Below are 21,106 nucleotides of genomic sequence, written 5' to 3' on the forward strand. Positions count from 1 at the left end.
GGCCCTGCCCACCCCACCTCGATGCTTTTGCTCACTCCTGACAACTTTCTGTTGTCCTCTGCATCAACACCCTCTCCACCACTGATCTGTCTGCCCCCAGCATACAGGGAGGACGGGGCGGCCTCTCCTCCCTCCTGGGCCATCCCGCGTCTCAAGTCTGCATGAGCCCTGCTGCTTGTGACCCTGGGGCACTGGAGCCCCGAGACCAGCTCAGATCCCAGGCACCTCTGCGCCTCAGCTTGCTCTTCTGTAGAGCAGGCCTGCTGGACACACAGGGGAAGAACTTAGTCCTCCACTTCATCTGACCTGAAGCCCTGGCTTGCGAGGAGGGGTGTGCAGGGCCCCCAGGGGAGCAGCAGCAGATGCCTAGGGACTTGGTCTCTTGACATAGACCCTGGGGGGCCTGGCGGCTACCCTCCCTGTGAGAGCTGGCTCCCTGGGAAGGGCAAGGCTCTGTACAGGCCATCTCCTTTTCCAAGCGCTTCCTTCCAGAGAGCCTCCATGAACACTGACTTCCATACCTAGCAAGGTATCCAGAGTTCACCATTTGCAATTTAAAATCCGAGAGCTAAATTTAGAGACTGTGGAGCAGGAATGAACAGGGAGTGCGGGCTCTCCCCCCGCCCACTGCCTGGGCCCAGGCGCACCCCAACCTGCCTGCAGGCTCCCGAGCTGTGGTGGGAGAGCTGCAGCTTTATCTGCATGTGCCCGGGAGGCCACGTGCTGACTGCCAGTTCCACGCCGGCGAGGGGGCGGCTCTCACCCCAGCACACGGCCCCGCCCAGGAGAGCCCGCCGCCCCAGAGGCCAAAGGCTGCCCAGGGCCGCCCGCCCGCAGAGCCCGTGTCCCTTGTCTCGTGTGGTCCCCTCAGGCCCGGAGCCAGGCACTGCCCCCGGTGGATGCACAGGTAGGGCCTTGTTGAAGATGAAGTGGGGTCCAAGTGGCAGAGGAGGGAGCACCTTTGCTCTCCCGGCCCCCCTGGGTACGGGAGGGCCACCAAGAATAACTTGGCTGTGACAATGCTGGCGGCCGAGCCTGCAGGGGAACCACTCGGGAGCACCGAACGGCTGGGAATTCCCTGGCTGCCACGTGTGTGCCTTTTACAAGTGTGTCCTTTTGCCTGAGTTACCCGGCCAACTCCTCTCCATCCTTCCACACTCAGCACGAGCCTCCCCTGACCCCGTGCATTCTTCATCTTGGAGTGGTGGGGACTCTTCCTACTTGGATGCCCAGTGTTACACCATCTGCCTTCCTTCTCCACCCCGGGGCTCCTAGCCAGGAGAGGCAGGTTCCCCAGGGCCCAGTAGAGGGTCACATTGCTGGCTCCAGCGAGAGGTCAGGAGGGAAACACCAAGCCCAACCCAGGGAGTTCAGGGAAGAGCTATGGAGCAGAGGTACAAGCGTTTGCAAGTCCTGGGGTCCTTTGAGTGCCAACCAGCTTCAGGACCCACCCTGCTGGAGTAGGGTCTGAATGCTTTAGGTGTTCTGGAGCAAGAACTTCAGAGCCCCATCTGGGACTAGCTTTAAAGGCCAGGCGATGCACCTGAGGTGGGTGGTCCCCAATGGGAAGGGCCCCCAGGTGCCCAAAGGAAGCAGATGTAATGTCCCTTCAGAGGAGGCCCTTGCCCAGGCCTTGCAGAGCGCCACAGGTGCAAGGCTGGCATGGACGCGTGTCAAGGATAGTCAGGCACACAAAGGAACATGGCAACAAGCAGGAAGCCAAGACACTGGTGGACTCTAACTCCACACGATGTCAGGGCCAGACCCAGCCTGTGGAATGGCTGTGCCACGAGCTGTACAAAAACAAGGCTGAGCTTAAGAGAAGCTCTGGGGACCGGGAAGACACAGTCCCGCGGTGCATCTGTGAAACAACCAAACAGAATGGCTAGAAATGAAAAACATGCACAACGGAAATACAAACAAACCCAGTGACTGGATGAACACAGCAAGAAGTCATGCTGACTGTGGTGGGGTGAGACGAAATTAGGGAGATGCAGGAGAGAGTGGTAGAAAGACAACAGTAGAGGGTCTGTCACAGTTCTACAGGGAGAGCAGAAAGAGAATGCTGGAGAACACTTCTAAGAAAATACACGGTTTGCCAGATGCTGGTGGCTCACTACTGTCATCCTAGCTACTCAGGAGGCTGAGATCTGAGGATCACGGTTCAAAGCCCACTTGGGCAGAAAAGTCTCTGAGACCATCTCCAGTTAACCAGCAAAAAGCTGGACGTGGAGCTGTGGCTCAAGTTGTAGAGCACTAATCTTGAACAAATATACTCAGGGACAATGCCCACGCCCTGAGGACTGGTACCAAAAAGAAAAGGTCAAGGATTTTCCAGAACTGATGAAAAGAAAACATCAATCCACAGATACATAGATTCCCTGTGAATGCTAACAAAGACTCTCACATGGAAGTGTACCTTAGGGAAATTGTAGAAAGCCAAAAGTCAGAGACAGAAGAAAAAGACCAGATAACTAGGAAGCGGGGGCGGGGGCGGGGGGGGGCTCCCAGGCTAAGCAAGTTCCATATATATATAACTTATATGTACACAAGCAGGACGCTTTCTATCCCCAGCAAAATCCCCAGCAAAATAATGACATTCCCAGGACAATAAAAACAGCTTAGCCAGGTCCAGTGGTGTACAGCTGTACTCTCAGCACTGAGGTGGGGGAATCTTGAGTTCAAGGCCAGCCTGGGCTCAGTCTCAGCTGCCAGCAGACTCCACTAGAGGAAATTCTAAAGGCCGTACTCAAGGGAACTGTGTGTCGGCAGAACAGGGGAGTGAGGAGTTCACGGGACAGCCCAGTGGACGGTTGTGGTGCCCAGGCTCTCGGCAGGCTGGGGGACTCAGGTGTGCGGGTGGGGGGGGGGTGGAACGGTGAGTCCACCTTGCCGAGCGCGAGCTCGGAGGAGATGTGGAGGGGACCAAGGGCCCGGTCCTTCCACCTCAGACGGCGAGGGAACACACAGCCACACCCAGTTGCTCTCCACTGGTGTCTTTTATTAAGGAATGCAAAATACAGTACTAACTGGACGGCATGCATCACAGACGAGGGAGTGCCGGGGTTCGGTTGGGGGGGTGGGGGGCCTCATACATCTGAGGTAGACCGAGGTGGTTTGGGGAGCGGGGGCAGGGAGGAACGAGCACCGGGCATTGGGGGACATCGTCCCGGCCCCACTCGGGACTACGGGGGCCGGGAGGGAGCTCGGGGTGTTGTGCTGGGCGCACTGTGGGGAAATGGGGTTTGGGAAACATTTCCTGTGCCCTCACTGGCTTCACTTCCCCTCTCAGTGGGCAGAAGGCTGGGGTTCCCTGGCCACTGGGGTTCACTGGCTTGCTGTCTCCCCACTGGTGGAGCGTGGTCTCTCTGGGCGCTCTTTGCTTCACCACGACAAGCCCTTTGCGCCCTCACCAGAGGAGCGAAGGGGCTTCGCGCTGTCACGCCACGGCTGCCCTCCAGAAGCCGCGGGCCCAGTGCGTGGAGAAAGACCCTTTTCCCTTAGAAAAACAGCATCGCTTCACGAAAAGTGGGTGCTCACCTCGGGCGGGGAGGGCGTGGGTGTGTGAAAACACCGAAGCGGGGGTTCGCGGTGGGGTTCGCGGTAGGGTTCGCGGTGGTCGCCGGGGCTGGACACACAGACGATACGATAAGATACAGCAGCTCTCCTCTGGGGCTCTACCAGGCTGGGCGGAAGTGGGGGGGGCCTGGGGAGGGGCGCTTCCCCCTCGGAGAGGGGCTCCGAGAGTGGGGTGTCTGGGGGGAGGGGACTGCACCTTCCTAGGTGCCACGTGGCCAGGGCGGGAGCTGAGGGGGGGGCCAGTGGCTGAGGCCTGCAGGGGCGTTCAGTTGAGCAAGGTCCCGTAGAGCTGGGCCTTGGTCAGGCTGTCCTTGCGGCTCAGCCCCGCGCCTCCAGTCCGGGGGAAGGCCTGCTGGGGGCTGAGGCGGGTGGCCGGGCGCATCTCGGGCGAGGCCTCCATGGAGCTGGGCCCCAGGGAATCCCTGGAGCCGGGCTCGGGCTCGGGGCTGCTGCCGGCCCCGCACAGCTGCACGCCGAGCCTGTCCCCGTCGCCGTCGCTGGGCGCGTAGCCGGGGAGCGGGTCGGCCGAGCGGCTGGGGCTGAGGCTGCGCAGGAAGCAGGGCTCGGCCAGGTGGCCCTGCGACAGGTCGTCGCCCTCGGAGAAGCTCTCGGCCTTGTAGGTGGCGTAGAGGGGGCTGGCGCGGCCCTCCGCCTTCTCGCCGGGGCTGCCCACGCCGCCGCCGCCGCCGCCGTAGTAGCGTTCCGAGAAGCTGCAGGGCGAGGCGCGGCTGGCGGAGCCTCCCGGGAACGAGTAGGCCCCGATGTCCTCCACGCTCAGGGGCCGCCACTGGCCTCGCACATCCTCGCCGGCCAGCCGGGCGCCCCCGGGCTTGGCGCGCAGGCTCCACAGGTTTGGCGGCATCAGGGCCTGCTGGGGCCCCGGGGAGGCCGGGAAGCGGAAGGACTCGGCCGGGTACGGAGACAGTGTCCGTCCGAACCCGGGGGCCACCTCGGCCTCGCGCGGGGCGGCCATGGTGGCGGCCTTGGCGAAGCGCGGGCCGCTGCCGTTGTAGGTGGCGGCGGCCGGGGGCTTGCGGTTGAAGAGCTCGTCGCGGCTATTCAGGTAGATGGCCTGCTGCGAGGCGGTCAGCGTGCTGGCCTGCGCGTGCTCCTTCTCCTCCGACGTGGCGCTGAAGCTCGAGTAGGAGCTGGACGTGGGCAGCGAGCCCGCGTAGCCCGGGAAGGCCTCGTGGCGGTAGCTCATGGGGAAGGCCGCGGCCTCGGCCTCCTCCTCCTCCTCGGCGGTGTCGGTGGAATTCTGGGCCCGCAGGAAGCCCACGTCGCTCACGGACGCGTCCACGCTGGGCCGCCGGTCGCGCCGCCGCTCGTCGGGGCAGTAGAGCGCCGTGTCGCTGCAGTAGATGTCGCCCTTGTAGGGGGGCCGCGGGCCCGGCTTCTCCACGCCGTCGCGGAAGGCCAGGTCGCGGGCCGAGGCGTCCGACAGGCGCGAGGACAGGCTGGTGGGGTCCGGCTTCTCCAGCACCTTGGCGATGACGCAGGTGGGCACGCTGTCTGCGTAGGCCGGGTGGCAGAGCGGCGAGGGCAGGCTGCAGCCGTGCTTCTCCATGTGCAGACTCACGCGCTGCTGGAAGTCCAAGGGCAGCTGGAACCGGGAGGGGGAGAGGGGAGGAGAGGGGGGGACGGGAGTCACAGTCAGCATGGCGGACGCGGCCCAGGCCGAGCCCCACGGCTGCAGACCGCCATCACCGTGACCAACAGGCAGGCAGACAAGAGACAGACGGACAGACGGCAGGGTCTCCCCCAGGCTTCTCACAGCCCACCCGTGGGGGCCGGGGCCCAGAACTCTGTACTCAGCAAGCTCCCCAGGCCCAAGGGGCCAGCGCAGCCCAGAGGCGCCGGCCCCCGGGTCTGCCTGGGGCCTCGCTCTGGTTCCCACCCAGCCAGGGGCCGGGCGGCTTTGGCACAGGTGCTCGGGTTCCAGGGCGCCCGACCCTGCGGCGCTGCCCGCACGCTGCGGAACAAGACAGACTCAGAAACAGATGCAACAAAGATCGAGGGGCCTGAGGAGGAGGCCCTGTGGTTCCCACAGGCGCCCCTGGGGGCCACGCGGGGGTGTCCTGCTACTGTTTGATCTATTTTGTGAGTGTGTCAGGTATGGTGGGGCCCGGGGAAGGGAACCCAGTCTGGCTTGGGAGATTTGTGTGTGGCATGGGGGGGGGGGGGACAGCCTAGCTGGGGCGGGGGGGGAGGGTGGCTCTGCTGCCGGCCTACCCCATGACCTTGGTGAGACTCCCCCCCCTTTTGGAAGTGTTTCTTGTCTCCGGTGTGGGACTATTTCTGCCCCTACCACAGGGAGGGCTGCTGTCAGGTGACAGGGGTCTCTTTGCCATGCCTTACCCAGGACAAGGGGCAGCCCCCGCAGGAAGCTGGAGGAAAGAGGCCCAGGGCACTCTAGGGACATGGGGGGCTTGGAGCTGTCGCCATCAGAAGGGCCAGGACCCACGGGTGGGTGAGGGGGGAGGGGGCTGTCTCACCCAGCTTCTTCCTCCTCAAGGGTGGGGAGTGGCCTCAGGGTGGGGCCGGCCCAAGAGGAGCCCAGAGTGGTCCTGGGACTGGGTGGGCCTGGCTGAGGGGCGGGGTCACGTTACCTCGGACACCTTATGGACCCTGCCGTAGGTCTGGCTGCACTGCAGCAGCTGGGCCGCTAGATTGCAGTCCTTCCTATAGAGCTCCTAGAAGACAAGAGAGGGCGTTGGGCACAGCTCGGCCCTGGCCAGCGCCCAGGGGCCTGTGGGAAGTCCCAAGGGCTGGGCAGAGCCAGCTGTGCGGTTGGTGAGACGAGGGCCGGCTCCAGGCCCTTCCCTCTCTGCGCTCCGCCGTCAGACCCCAGAGAACCTGTGCTGCTGTGTGGAGGGGCCGGGCCAGGCGGCCCTGCTCCGCCCAGGCCACGCCCCGGGGGCCCCCGGCCTGTCCACCGGGCCTTGGCTCCCTGCCCCTCAGCCTCCGAGAGCGTCTCCAAAGGGTGGCACTGCCAGGCACTACTGAGGCACGTGCCATCTCTGCCACCCTTGTCTCAGGCTTGCCGTGCCGCACGTGCTTCTCAGAGACCGCGGCGGGGCCGGGCTGGGGTCGGGATGGGCGCGTGAACCCAGGTGCAGGCGGGGACCGGCTCAGTTTCCTGAGCTAAAAACAGATGCAAACAGTAGGACGCGGGGTCACTTGTGCCTTTGGAAATCTCTGTTGCATGTGCCTAGGCTGGGCCTCCCCTGCTGCCTCCCCAGCCCGGGGTCCGCGCCCCGGCTCTGGCTAGCTCACGGGCGACCTGCGGGGCCGCTCCACGGACCTGGCCAGCCCGGCACAGCACCCCGAGCTCACGCCAGGCTGCCCACACGCCCCCCCAGCCGCCTCCACCTGCCTCCCACTGGAGCCTGCGCAGCAGATGGAACCCGGGTTCCCAGCCCCCTGACCCCCGATGCCTCCACGGGGTACCCGACCCCGGCCGTGCCACCCCTGCACTTGTCCCCTACCTGTCCTCTGCCAGGAAGGAAGGCGGAAGCGCAGTCACCTTACCCTCTGTGCAGAGCCCCCGGGGCGCCCTGTGTTGCCTCCCAGGAGAGCCTGGATTCCTGACAGGAGCCCAGACCACATGGCCTCAAAACCCAGGACTTTCTCTGCCTTTGCTCTCCTCCAAGGGAGAACCTTGGTGACGTCGGCCTGGGAAGAAGTCTACACCCCCGATGTCCGCATGGCCGGCTCCGCACTCCCTTCAGATCCTGGCCAGGACTATCGCTTCTGGAGACTTCTAGTGAGGCTCTGCAGCCCGCAGCTCCCGAGGCTGCTCCCGGCTGGGCTTTCCTGGGCCGTGTGTGTGTGTGTGTGTGTTGTTCACACCCTAATCTCTGAGCAGAGCAGGATCTGGCACGGTGCAGATGCTCACTGACGAATGCACAGTGTGCGGGGGGGCAGAGGCGGGCATTCCCAGTGGCTAGCCCCCTCCCCCCCGGCCTGGGGCCAGGCAATGGGCCTTGCGTTCCCCAACTGTCTTTCCCAGGTACCTCATTCCTCAGACGCTCTGGACTCGGGGGAGGAAGCCGCGTGTCCTGCCCCAGCTGCCCTGGCATTCCTTTAAGCCTCCATCTGCCCAGCTATCTGCGCTGACCTACTCAGAGCAGCCCTGCCTGCCCGTGCTTCCGGAAGCCCCCATCAGCGCCCGCGCCGCTCTCGGGACAAATGCCGGCAGCACTCACGTTGTCCTCCGACAGCTTGTCGATGGTCACCTTGGCCTCCAGCAGGTGGCTGTTGAGAGCGACGATCTCATGGCTCAGCGCACGCTTCTCTTCCTCATAGTGCTGGCCCTGGGCCACGGGGACAGGAGGAGTGGCCAGTGGTCAGCTCTTAGAAGGCCAGCCTCAAGTGGGGTGCTCAAGCCCAGTGGTTAACTTAGGCCCTGTGTGCCCAGTAGCACAGAGTGCACGGAGAAGGGCATGGAGACTGCTCTGGGTTCAAATCTAGTCCCACTATGGACGAGGCTGCAGGTCCTTAGGCCAATCACAGCCCGTCCTCCCAACTTTAGTTCTCCCTGGCAACACACGGCTAACGATGCCCGCCTCCGGAGTCTGGAGCTATGCCTCTCACCTGATAGATTGGGAAACTGAGGCTGGGAAATAAAAAGGTCCCAGGAAGTGCCAGGCTCAGTGCTTCAGCCTGCCTGCATCCTCTCAATGACAGGCAGGCACTAACCAGCCACGTCTGCCCTTCAGATGCACAGCAAGCCTGCCACTTCACTGGAGGGAGAGGGGCGCTCCTTGCGGAACGGAAGGGAGATTCTCGCACCCGGCACCCGTCCTTCCCCACTGTGATGCGCAACCTATCGCCTATCCTGCCAGGTTTCTACAGAGACATGCTGTACCCCAGAGGCGTTGTGAGGTGGGGTTCGGGCTGGAGCAGGCCCTGGGCTCCTCAGGGCTGTACTCGGGACCCGCCCTCTCCGAACCAGGCCTTGGCTAGCAGGCTGCGCCCAGCTCCCCCCCTTGGGGCAGATCCTCCGTCCTACTGCCCGGCTCACTGGTCTACAGGCCGAGGTGCTTGTCCCTGCTGCCAGCCCACCCTGGACGTCATGTCCTCCCTGCTCTAGGAGCACTCCATGCTCAGCTAAGCACCCTGCAGTTATGGGCATGGGAGGGCGTCTGGACCATCTCCTCCCCACGAGCCTCGAGGGCTCCGGGCTCAGGGATGGCGGGCTGGGTGGAGGGTGGCATGGGGGCGGCCTCACCATGCGGTACAGCTTGTCCTCCAGCTCCTGGTTGATCCTCTGCAGCGCCATGTAGTTGCTCTGGATCCTGCAGCAGGAGGCCGCGGGGTGACACAGTGCCTAGCTGGACCTCCCCACGGCGCTCACGACCTCCTGAGTTGGCGCCCCAGCCCTCGCCCCCCCGTCGAGCAGCGGTGTGCTCCAGGCCTGCTTAACGCTGGCTGGGGTTGTCCTGCCCTTCCTCCCCTCCCCCCCAGCTTCCCGGAAGCAACGCCGCCCAGAGGGGAGGCTTGTCATCCGGAAGAGGGGCTGTGACCACGCCCGCCCGCCTTCAAGCCACTCGGTGTCCCACAGTGTCAACGAGATGGTCGACCAGGGCTCCAGTATGGGCCCATCTGGAAGATAGGCTGGAAACCTTCACCAAGGCCTGACCACGCGGCTCGGTGGTGACATCCCCAGAACCAGCGGAATGGGGCCGCTCAGCAGGGACGGGGAGGGGCCTCCCTCCCCACAAACCTACATACTTAAAGGAAAGGAAACCCACAGCCTTTCTTTTTAAGACAAGAGTGTAATGGTTGGGGGGAGGGGGGAGGGAGGTCTTCTGTAATAGGCAGGGAAAAAAACTTTCTAGAAAAATTTGGTTTTGAAGAGACTCTGATCCACCTCCCTCAATACTTGTATGAGGCTGCTTAGCTTGGGGGCCGTTGCTGGACTTAGGCATCCTTTTCCCCATCAGGAGCCAGGACAGTGAGTGTGAGTGTGAATGTGTGTGTGTGTGTGGAGAACCCTGGCAGACAAGGTGGGGTTCTAGAGGTGGCCACGCCGCAAATGAGAGCGCAAATGCGGGGCACAGAGCTGGGTCTGACTAGGTTCTTCTGCCTGCGGCCATCCCTGGGCCGTCCGCTAGGCCCCGCCCCCGCCGGGCCCCGCCCCCGCCGGGCCCCGCCCCCCGCCGGGCCCCGCCCCTCACCGGCGCAGCTTCTCCGTGACCTTCTCCAGCTCCTCCTGCGCCCGCCGCAGCTCGATCTCCAGGTAGTGGCGCGTGGAGTCGAACTCGGTCTCCAGCTTCTCCAGCTTGTGCGTGGTGTAGGACAGCCGCTTGCGCAGCTCGCCCTTCTGCTCTTGCAGCGCGCTGCAACGACACGCGGCGGCGGCGGGCCGGGCCGCGGCGCTGAGCGGGGGGAAACTGAGGCCCGTGCGGAGGGGCGGGGGACGGCGCAAGGGGCACCGGGCCGAGTGCGCACACACGCGCACGACGCACGCACGCGCGCGCACCCCTCCTCCCAGCGGCGGCACTGCGCCCCCAGGGGGTCAGCCCCCCACCCCACCCGGGCGCAGCCTCCTACGACATCCCACAGGGAAATCCCCGTGCTCCCTTGGGAGACGCCGACCCCCTCGACCTCCATCACGTGGGGCCGACCCCCCCACCTCACTCCTGCATGCCACCGTGACCTGCTGCCGCTCCCCTCCTCAGTGTCAGGGTGCCGTGCCCCAAACCAGATCTCCCATCCCCCATTAGCTGTGTGGCCCCAGAACGCCCAGAACGCGATGTCACCTGTCTGGACCTAGAAGGTTACAGTGATGGGGGGGGGGATCCACCTGCTCAGGACCCCTTCCTGGAGCAGGGCGTTAGGAAACCCAGAAGGGGCTCTGGGGCTCCCCAGCAACGCTGTGCCCTCCATCCTTGCCTTCTGAGCCCCTGCAGTCACTTGAGGTAATGTTGGTCCCTGTGTGTGCAGGGCACGTGCAGAGGAAATTTCTAGTGGGTCTGTTGTAGGACCCCCTCACCCCCCGATTTGAGTATGCAGTGCTGGCTCCCTCCCCCCATACGAGGGGTCCCCAGTTCCAGGCCTGAGAGCAAACCCCGTGTGTTATCACCCGCACCGCACCCCGCAAACCTCCGCTAAGCCGTCTTGGATTGCTGCCCAGGACTATATTTTTTAAAGTAAATAAAAATAAAAAGATTTGCTTATGTTTTCAAGAACCTCGGGGAAAGGCGGGGCACGTCCTCTCAGGAGTCAGCCCCCCCAAATCAGATATGTGGAGTAACAGGGAAGCCCCAGGCAAGACGCCCTACACTGCCTACACAGGCCCAGCTGCCAGGCGCTCCCCCGGTGCCCGGCCCAGCCTCACCTACATTCTGCTCCCTCGGGCCCTGCCTCCCAGGCTGCTGACAGCCCCCCGCTGCTCAGGTCTCCCCGGCTGGGCGTCAGGCCCCCGGGGAGCCCGCAGCACCCCAGGCTCCCTGGGCCGGCAGTGCTGGTGGGAGCAGCAGCTCCCGGAGGACGCAGGTGAGGCCCGCGGGAAGAGGCGCGGGCCCTGTCCATCTGCCGATGCCGGGCACCTCTGGCCTGCCTGCTCACCCTCGCCCCCGCCCTTCTGAGGCTGTCCCCCCAGCTCACTGGGCCTGTGCACCCAGCCCTGCCCCTGTCTGAGCCCCACTTTGCACAGGCATTCCTCCCTCGTCCCCTCGCTCCCCTGTCCACTGCCTTCCCGGCAGGATGGAGCAGGTGCCAGCCTCCCCCGCCCTCCTCTGCCACACTTCCTGTGCTCCTGGACTTACAGCCCTCTGTGGGGGGTCAGGGCAGAGCTAGGCCCCCCCCAGGGGCGCCACTGCCATGGAGGGAGGCTGTGGCCCGCTGACCCTGCCCCGAGGGGCTGCACCCTTCCTCACCGTGCCCGCTGTGTCGGGGGCTCCAGGGGCCTGGCCTGTGCCCTGGCCCGCTCGCCCCGCGCGTCCTCCGCCCCCCCTCGCAGCGGCTCCCACTGCAGGCCTTGCTCCGGCTGCTCTCCGAGGCCTGGCTTGAACCCGCATCTCCCTGGCCACACGCGGAGGCCCGAGCTCCTCCTCACCTGGGCTTGGCCGCTCTGGGGCTTTGCTCACCCGCTCGTGCCCAGCTGCCCCCGGGCGGGGCCGGTGAGCCCACACTCCGTCCCCCAACACAGACCCCGCTTTGCGCGGAGCTCTGGACAGGAGGCCCCCCGGGCTCGGTTCAGGGGTGTCACCGGTCCCGCCCCACGCCCTCCCGGGGCACGGATCTGTGCTCTGTCCAGCTTCAGCCTCAGTTTCCCAACTGTGCCACTGGTCCTTGCTCTAAAGGAGGCTGTGGGAGGTGCCACCGTGGGGACATGGGGGTCGCCAGGCCCCTGGGAATCTGGGAGAACATGGAAGGCCCGGGGCGTCCGTGGGGGTGAGGACCCGGTCTGGGCGGGGGTCCTGGGTGTCTGGAAATGGCCCCTCAACAGACGCCGTGACAGACCCCTTCACAGACGCACCCGTGCCTGAGGGCCGCCGGTGGGGTCCCTGCGGCCTTGGACAGTGTGCTGGGGCTCTTCCCGCCGGGACCCCAAGGCGGGGGGCCCGTTGTGGGGACACTGTGTGGCCAGCCAGGAAAACTCTTCCTCGTCTGTCAGAGGGAGCTGGCTGCAGCTAAGGGAGAGGTGTCGGGGGACAGAGGAACAGACAGCGGGGAGTGGGGGCGAAAGAGAGAGACACAGGTGTGTTACCTGTCCCAGAGCGGGGGGGGGGGGGGAGGGCCTGGCCAGGCGGCCCTGCAGGACTGGGGGCCGCCCGGGGCACGAGGGCACCCAGGGGCCTCGCAGCCTGTGGGCGAAGAGGACAGAGTCACTCAGAATAGGTGGGGGACAGGACGGGGGCCACACTGGGCCCCCCACGGGGAGCCCAGCCAGAGCCATGGCTGACAGCAGGAGAGCCGGAAAGGACCTGGACCACCTGGGTGAGGGGCAGACGCCGGGGGCGGTGGAAGAGCCGCCGGGCAGCCGCGCTGGCTGGACAGGGCTTAGGGGGCATCCGGCTTGTGGAGCCTGGCGTGGGCGAGGGGCGCGGGTCCCCCTCCACCCCGCCTGGGACCCTGCTCAGCCTCATCTTCCTGTGGCCACGTAGAAGGACGGGCACGGGTGTGGCCCAGCGGTGCGGTGGCGCCGCCCTGCTGGAGGCGACGGGGCCCCTCCGCCCCCCGGGGGAGCCCGGCCTGCGTCGCGTGGCCTTCGGCATCCTGAGGTCTTTCGGGGCCCCGGCGGATGGGTTTGTGGGGACACTTGGGGACTTGTGAGCTCTATGGCGGCCTTGCTGGCCTGGGCCCCCCGACGGCCCAGAAAGCAGCACTTCAAAGACGCTTTGCGCGCGGGCCGAGAGCGAGAGCTCACTCGCGGTCCCCCCCCCCCAGCGGCGGCCACGGGCACGGGCGGGGACACGAACGCCCGCTCGCCATGCTCGGGGTGCCAGTCCGGGTCATCGAAAACGCTTTCGTATGTGTCTGGATTTGTCATGTTTTCTACAGATGAGAAATCTGGACACAAAATTACTAAGGATCACATGTCAGCACCTCCCCCCCCAGCCCCCCCACCCCCACCCCCCGCGTTTGCACTGGCGTCGGGGGCGGCCGGGCGCGGGGAAGGGCTGAGGATCCGACTGCGCGCGCACAGCCATCCGTCACCCCCCTGCTCGGGAGGCGGCACGGGGGACGCCTGCCCTAGAGAGGTGAGAAGGGGGGGCCCCGGGGCGGTGTGACCACACGGCCGATGAGTCCCGGGGGAGGAGCGGGGCGCCCGGCAACGGGGGCTCCCCTGGGAGAGAAGGGACGGGCGTCGGCGCTGCCCGGTGGCCTGCAGCCATGGCCCCACCGGAACTCCCTGGGACCCCCCCTCCCCCCCCACGCTGGTAGCTGGGACCCTCTTCCTCCTTTGCTGCTGGAAGGGCCTGGACCAGTGCGGCTGACTCCCCGAGTCCCCGGAGGGCGGCCCTCACCTCCACCTGTAGACGTCACCGTGCTGCCTGGGCCCCCCGCTGGCGGAGGGACCACTCACCCCGCTAGGCCATGGGGGCCACCTGACCTGCAGAATCATCCCCAGGTCTGCTGGGCGGCCGCTGCCGGCGGGACCTCGCGGCCACGGGCGGGGCTGGGCTCCCTCGTCGCCGTCCGCGGCCGGCCAAGGGCGGGAAGCCCTGCGAGCCTGCGCCCGCCCGACGGTCATGGTCCAGCGACACCAAATTGCTTGTCATTCTTCTCGGGCTGCAGGCACTTTCTCATCTTGGTGACTTTGTCCCTGTGTCCCCTCTGCCAGGATCTTGCTCCTTCCCACCCAGCACCGGGGGGGGGGGGCTGCACCCCAGCTTGCTCCACTCTCCCCCCCGCCCCGTCCCCCGACTCCAGCCTCCCCAGCCGAAGGCTCATCCTGAGCCCCGCCGAGACCATCCCTGCCGCTAGCCACAACCCTCCACCCCTCGCTGTCCGCGGACCCAAGGCCCAGCTTCTCCTTCCAGTCCCTGTGCCCACGGGCCTGCGTGGAGGGGGCCTGCCGTGTCCCCGGGGCCACCTGGCTCCGTGCAGCGGCCCCCCAGGGCAAGGGTGTGCGAGGCACAGGTGGCTGGGTGAGGGTGTGTCTGGGGAGGGAGGGGGACAGTCACAGTACTGCCCTGGGCCACGGCAGGGGGTGGCAGAGAGGAGGTGAGCTTCACATCTGCTCTGGTCCCGCCCCCACCACCCGGGGCCACGCCTGCCCTGCAGTCCCCTCCCGTGGGGGGGACCTCTGGGGTGCAGAGGTGAGGAGGAAGATCCCCCCCCCCGCCCTGCGTCTGTTGAGAGAAGGCCGTGTGCTGGGAGCCACGGGGAGCCTTTGGGCAGAACCGGCGTGTCGGGGCCCCTCGCTGCCCGTCCTGCGCGGCAGGTCCCCCTCTCTGCGCTCTGGCCCGGCCGCCCTCTCCGGGGAGGCCTCCGGCCTTGCGTGGGGTCGGGAGCTATGCAGGACTTCCCAGGACCTTGGTCTCCGTCCCGTTCCTGTACCCACCCTGCCTGCCTAGTGGTAGAAAGGACAAGCAAGCACGTGGGGGCGGGGATGGGGGGGCGGGCTGTCCCTGGGCTGGGAGGGGCAGGGAGAGTCCCATGGTGAAACTACGGGGGCATATCCTCCAGCCTGGAGCTTTGGACCCCCCACTTGGTGGGGGGGTGCTGCCTGGAGGGTGGGTCCATCTGTACCCACCTTCAGTCTGCCTGGGAGGGCTACACAGGCCCCTACAGGGCTCCCCCCTGAACCCCCAGTGCCCACTCCAGGGGCAGGCAAGGAGGACCGCATTCCAGCATGCTGACCCCCCCCCCCCGCCGGGACCCCATCACAAACACCTGCGGGCAAAGGCCTTCACCGGATCTGGAGGAGGCTTGTGTTGTCCACCTCTGGGGGTCCTCAGGCTAGCCAGGGCTGCGGGGCACCTGCGGGGGGGCCGGGCCCCGCCCTGAGCCACACACGCAGCCTGGCTGGGATCCCTGGGTGCCGGGCTGGTGCTGCTCTGCCTGAGCTCACCCCCACCGCATAATGCACGCTTTGACACGTCGCTCACACACGCGCGTGGGCACGTGCGCGCACACACGCGTGCACGCACACACGCATGCACGCGTGTAAGCCAGCCTCCAGGGTGAGAGCTGGCGTGGAAGGAAGAGACGGCAGGGACGGTGGTCAATCTCAGCATCGGCCAGTAGGTGGAGGAAGGCACCCGGCCGAGGCCCAGGCGGCCCCTCAGGTTATCCAGCTACTAACCGAAGCCCAAGGGGACACTTGTGTCCACGGTGACCGCCTTCTAGAAGCTGGGCCCGGGGGCCCTGGGAGCCTCTCTCCTTCCCCCATCTGCCCCAGGAGAGGCCACGAGGATGCCCCGTGGGCTGCGGTGCGGGGGTCTTGCTGGGTCCCTCTGGGCTCGCGGGATCTGCTCCTGCTGCCCCCTGTGGCCTCCCCACTGGCCACCTTCCTGTCCCGTCCCGTGGACGCGTGCCAGGCAGCTGAGGTCCTGCGAGGCCAGCACCACCCCCTCCGGGGTGGCCACCCCACCCCCCCCCCGGGCCCCTCCTGCCAGACACCCAGGCTCAGACCCGCCTTGCTCAGGAAGGGCGTTGCCGATGCCCCGTGCCGGCACCCGTGGGGGGCGGGGGTGGCCCTGGCCTACCCCCCCCCCCGACGCCCACCACCTCACCGGTGCCCACACCTGCGCCTCGAGAGGGGCTGCCCGGCTGCAAAGGCTCAGGACAGATGCCCAGGGGATGGGCCTTGGGGCCTTGGGGCTCCGAGCTGGGGCTGCTGGGGTTCAGGCTGCACCTCGCTGTGGCCGACGTCGCACTTTCCCTCCGCCCACAGTGGGGTAAATATCACCTGCCCCTTGGGTGGGGAGACGGGGCCCTGGCGGGGCAAAGGCAGCCCCTCCGGGCCAGGCCTGCCCACCCAGCTCCCACCAACGCCTTCGATCCATAGAGCTCCGCGGGACAGGCAGGGTGGCGGGGAGGGGGCGGGGGGGGGGAGTGGCCCCACGAACTACCCCAGGCTACACAGCCGGCCAGGGCAGGCCTGAGAATCAGACCAAGCCTTCCCATGTCTTCCATTAGGTAGGCGCCATTTAACCTCCTTTAGGAAGGCTCCGCCGGGCCGAGGGGCAGGGCAGGGGGCAGAGGACACGGCTCCTAGAGAAGATCCCTTTCCAGCACCCCGGCCCCCAAGGAGCAGCCAGGGAGAGGGAGTCGGGCTTGCTCCCGCGAGAACTGCTAGCCCGCCGGACTCGCTCGGGTCGGAGCAGGCTGGAAATGGGGCAGACGGCCTTGAAGGGCAGACTTGAGGAAGGGACGTGTCCACCCACCGCTGTCCCAGCGCCCACATCTCAGGCTGCGGGACGCCATCTTTGCCTTCAGGAACTCCGCATCTGCGGTGCTTTCTGTGGTGGTTTCACCCCAGGCTTTTCCCAGGGCCTCCTGTGTGTGCCCGGGCCGGACCCTCATACTTCCTGTCTAGCTGGGAAGACAGGCACTTGCCACCACCGCCGGCTTTTTATGCACTGACACGAGGTCTCCTGAGCTTCATGCTGGGGTTGGCTTTGAACTGTGATCCTCCTCCTAATCTCGGCCTCCTTAAGTGGCTAGGATTAAAGCCTGCCACACTGTACTGGCTGCTCCCTCCCTGCCCGGGGCTCTAGCCTCCAGCCTCCCTAAGCTGGCTGAACAGAATCCTCCCCCCCTTCCCCAACACACACACACATACACACACACACACACACACACACACACACAAACACTGCCCTCCTTGTTTCTGTCCCCTGACACTACTTGTCACTGTGATGCTTCCTTCTTTTAGACATGTTTCTGCCCTCTCTAGCCAGATGGTTTGGCTGTACCCCTGTGCCTACAAGGCCCTCTGGTAAACAGTGGAGATAAATAAATAAACACACGCCGAATACATAATCAAGGAGCAAATAAAGCAGCAGCAACTGAGGGCTAAGGAGGAGGGGGGGAGGGAAGAGGAGGGAAGAGGGGGGGCAGCCAGGCTCAGCCTGGAGGTTCCCTTGCTGCACAACACAAGGGGTTGGGGAGGGGCGGAAGGACCTAGGCTTCGGGATGGCATGCACCCCGACAGTGTCCAGAGCCAGCCTGGGGACCCCCTCCACTTCCAGGCACGGAGGGGAGCGCCCGGCCCCAGCAGCACCACGACAAGGAGGGGTGCGATGAAGGACGGGGCGGGGGGAGAGAACCCACTGGAAATGAAACGCTCGGCCTCAAAGCACCACAACCAAGTTCACGTGGACGAGGGCTGAGAGCTGCCTGACCTCAGAGGGCTCCTGAGAGAAGGCTCAAAGGCTTTCAGCACAGAGTAAAAAGCAGGGACATCCAACACGCTTCAGGCCCGTTCCCGGGGAAGTTCTGTCCATCCCAGGACCGTTCCGAGCAAGAACAAGAAGAGTCCCGGCAAGCCCGTAGGAAGAGAGACGCGGGGGAGCGCATGCAGACAGCACCACGGCGGAGGCCGGTGTGGGTGGGGCGGGGCGGTCGGGGCTGTGGGTAGAGGGGCACCACAGGGCCCCACGCCCACACGGGGCAGAGCCGGTGGCGGGGTGTCTGGGTATTCTCAGGCCCCGCCCCGCCTGCACTTGCGTGGCCCTGTCCAGGCTGGAACAGCCCATCCATCCAAGGATGCGCTGCCGGCTTAAAGGAGTACCTCTGACCAAAGGCGTACCCCAAGCCCTGCTGCCAACTCAGCAGCACCTGTAGAACACCCCCCCCCCCAACCCACAGACAGGTAACGCTGAGCCGAGTCTCCAAACCAGGCAGAGCGAGAGCAGCGGGCTTCATCCACAGGGATGGTGGGAAACAAGCACCGCCAAGTCGGGATCGGGGGACCCCTGGAGGGCGTGGGAGGGGCTGAGGGGGCCGGCAGTGGGGGGGGGGCTTGTCCTCCCCTAGGTGCTGACCCACAGTTGATCGGCACCTGTGCGTGGTCACCATGACTTTGCGCAGCTCCAGTTGAGGGGCCCGGTGGGGAACAGCTCCCAGGACAGGACGGAGGGAGAGCGCAGGGGAGGGTCGAGGCGTGAGGGGGCAGAGGGCCTGTCTGGGGGGGGGGAGTTCTGGGGGTGTGTGTGCGGGTCGATGCTGGCTCAGAGCCTGGGGGCACCTTGGAGTCACACGCCTCCGGGGCCAGGGGCAGGTCTGGCAGAGGTGGAAGCAGCCCTCGGCTCTGCTTTGGGGGTGCCCGTGCTCTCCGGAGGGAGAGCCTAACCCGCCACTCCCCACCTCGGCTGGTCCCTGCAGTCTGTCCCCCAGCCCCCTTGGGAGCGGTCCTGTGGGCTTTCCTCGACAACTCGCAGCCTGTCCCGCACCCCACCGTGGCAGGGCAGAGGGGGCTGGCGGGGGGGCCCCAGCTGGATACTTGCCCACAGAAGGGGGCCACCGAGGGCCACACACCGGCTGCCCAGTCACAAACACTTAGTGGACCCTTCAGGCCCGGATCCAGCTGCAGGGGGTCCAGGAAAGGGAGGGGCCGCACCTGCAGGCTGGGAGCTCCCGCAGGTGCCGCCCGGCCCGGCCCGCGGTGCGGAAAGCGCATCCTCTGGGCCGGGCGGCCGGAGCCAGCGGGAGGCGGGGCCCGGCTCGCTCCACGCGGACGCACCAGGTGCCTCTTTCCTCGCCTAGGGCGGGCACTCGGGGGACGGCCCTGGGGTGCTCTCTCGAGATTCCTGCACCGTACCAAGCCCAGGGGAGATGCTTCAGAGCCATCTTCTAACATGCCTGCCCCTCGGGGGGAGGGCAAGGTCCATTTTACAGCTGGGGAAACTGAGGCTCGGAGGGGTAGGAGTTTGCCAGGGATGAGAGGTCTAGGGTCCCCCAAACCCTGTGCCACCCCCATGAGAGGGCATGGGACTGACTTTCCTTAGCCCCCTGGGCCCTAAATGCAGGACAGAAACCCACAGAGCTCCATACAGGCCAGGAAGGAATGATCTGGAAAGGCCTTGCAGGCAGCTGGGAGAAAACTCCCTGGGCCAGAGGCAGAGGAGGGCGGGGCCTCCTCCAGGCCCGGAAGGCTAGGCTGAGTTCTAGCCCTGCAAGACCCCCACCCCATTCCAGGCCCCGTGGTCTAATGCAGGCTCGGACCCCAGGCTTCGATCACAGCCCCCTCCCTCCCCTCCCAGCCCAGGCAGCCGGTCTGCCCACCTGTTCCCCCCACCCCCCCCCCCATAGCCAGGTCTCTGTCCCATGGATGCTACACAGTGCTCGCTGTGAATGAGGAGGGAGGAGGAACAACACTGCCCGGACCCCCCCAGGACAGCATCAAGGGACCCCCGGCCGGTGTGTGGTGCCCCCCTCCCCCCCAACCCTCCCCACTGCCTGGACCTTGCAGAGGACAAGTTGGGCCTGGGCCTGATGGCAGGTTTGGGGGCCCAGGTCTACCACCTGCGAGACTCCTCCTCCCAGCCCAGGACCCGGGGGTCCAGGTGCCATGGCCTCCAGCGCTGGGGCCAGAGGAGGGCAATCTAGGGCCTCTCTGCGGCCCACCTGGGCATCTGAGGGTCAGCCGGGAAGGCCCGGGCTGTCGGGGAGGGGCCGGGCCTGGGCTGGGCTGGGCCCTGCCCCTTCGGGAACAGGTGGCCTGCTCCCCACAGCGATGTCGTCGCTGTGAACAGAGTCACTCCTGGCCTTGGAGGGGGCGGGGGAGCGGCTCGGAGACCCTCCAGGGCAAGAAAGCCGAGCTAGAAGCCATTCTCCAGGGCCCAGCCTGCTGCCCACACAGCCTCCGCCGGGCTCCGGAAGGAAAACACAAAGGGGGGGGGTCCCCGAAGTATGGGTCAGGCCGGCCGGGGGAAGTCGCGAATATTCAAATGGGCTGCTGCCCCCCAGCCCGCCGCGCGCCCCGACCCCGGCGGGGCCCACCGAGGCTGGAAGTGCGCCCCCGGGGGTGGGGGGGGGGAGGCCGCGGGGCCTCCCCGGCCCATGTCGCGGGTTCCCCCAAAATGGCTCCAAGACGTGGCCACCGCGAGGCCGCCAGCCCCCCGCCCCCACCGGGCGGAAACTTAGCAGCTCGCGAGCAGGCAACTATCCACCGGGGGGCCCGGGGCCCCGCGCGCGGCCGCCGGGCGCGAGACCCCGAGGGTCCGGGGCGCGGGCGGGAGTCCGCCGCGGGGCGCCGAGGACGGCCAGGACCCGGCCCGCCCCCCCCCCGCCCCGGGCGCCCCCGCCCCAGCGCCCGCGACCCCCCGCGGGGCGCCCCATTGTCTCCGCGAGCGCCACACGCACCCACACCCGCACCCCACCGGCCACCCCGCGGCGGCCGGGCCCCCGGCCGCGCCTGGGGCGCCCGCCCGCCCGCCCGCCCTCGCGCCCGGTCCCGGCCCCGCGGCCCCCGCGCGCTCGCTCCACTCACCTGAGTTTCTCCATGTCTGCGGCAGAGGCCTGCGAGAAACAAACGAGGGGTCAGCGGGCAGCGGCTGCGCTCCGGGGGCGCCGGGCGGGGCCGGGCCGGGCGCGGCGGGCACCGAGGGCGCGGCGGCGGCGGGGCACCTGGCGCGGCGCGGTCCGTGGGAAGCCCGGCCGCGCGCGCGCCCCCCGCCCGCAGCCCGGGCCGTGACTCGGTGGGCGCTTCGGGGCCCCGGCCGAGTAACAGGTGAGCCCGCCCGGGCCGCCGCGCGCCCCGGCACCGAGTTACGCCCCCCCGGAGCGAGCGGGGGGCCGGCCGGGGACCCGGGACGCCGCGGCCCCCGCTGCCGCGGCTGCGCCCCCCGAGGAGGGGGGGGCCGGGCCGGCCCCCCGCTAACTCTCGGGGCCCGAGGCCCCCGTGGCCCCCCGTTAACCCCTCCTGCCCCGCGCTCCCTCCCGGAGGACGCCGAGCCCCGAGTCGCAGAACCTTTAAGTCGGAGAGTGTTTGAGCCGGGAGCCCGGGGCCGGGCCGGGGGCCGGGGACGCGACACTCACACAATCCCAGAGCGACGGCATCGGAAGCCCCGCACTCCTCGGTCTGGGACCCCGCGGCTGCACGGATTCTGGGGTTCTGGGC

At 66.9% G+C, this 21,106-nt stretch overlaps 1 protein-coding gene across 1 annotated transcript; it reads right to left on the reverse strand.

Moving 5' to 3' along the window:
• Nucleotides 1-3,844: 3,844 nt before the first annotated feature.
• On the reverse strand, nucleotides 3,845-21,045 carry Begain (brain enriched guanylate kinase associated). The gene is given in 9 exon segments (XM_048362094.1): nucleotides 3,845-5,182; nucleotides 6,189-6,272; nucleotides 7,788-7,895; nucleotides 8,813-8,879; nucleotides 9,762-9,923; nucleotides 12,299-12,315; nucleotides 12,317-12,395; nucleotides 20,477-20,505; nucleotides 21,025-21,045. Coding segments are annotated over 9 exon segments (1,905 nt in total).
• Nucleotides 21,046-21,106: the final 61 nt, after the last annotated feature.

The sequence above is a fragment of the Perognathus longimembris genome, chromosome 14 (genome assembly GCF_023159225.1).
Source record: "Perognathus longimembris pacificus isolate PPM17 chromosome 14, ASM2315922v1, whole genome shotgun sequence".
Lineage (NCBI taxonomy): Eukaryota > Metazoa > Chordata > Mammalia > Rodentia > Heteromyidae > Perognathus > Perognathus longimembris.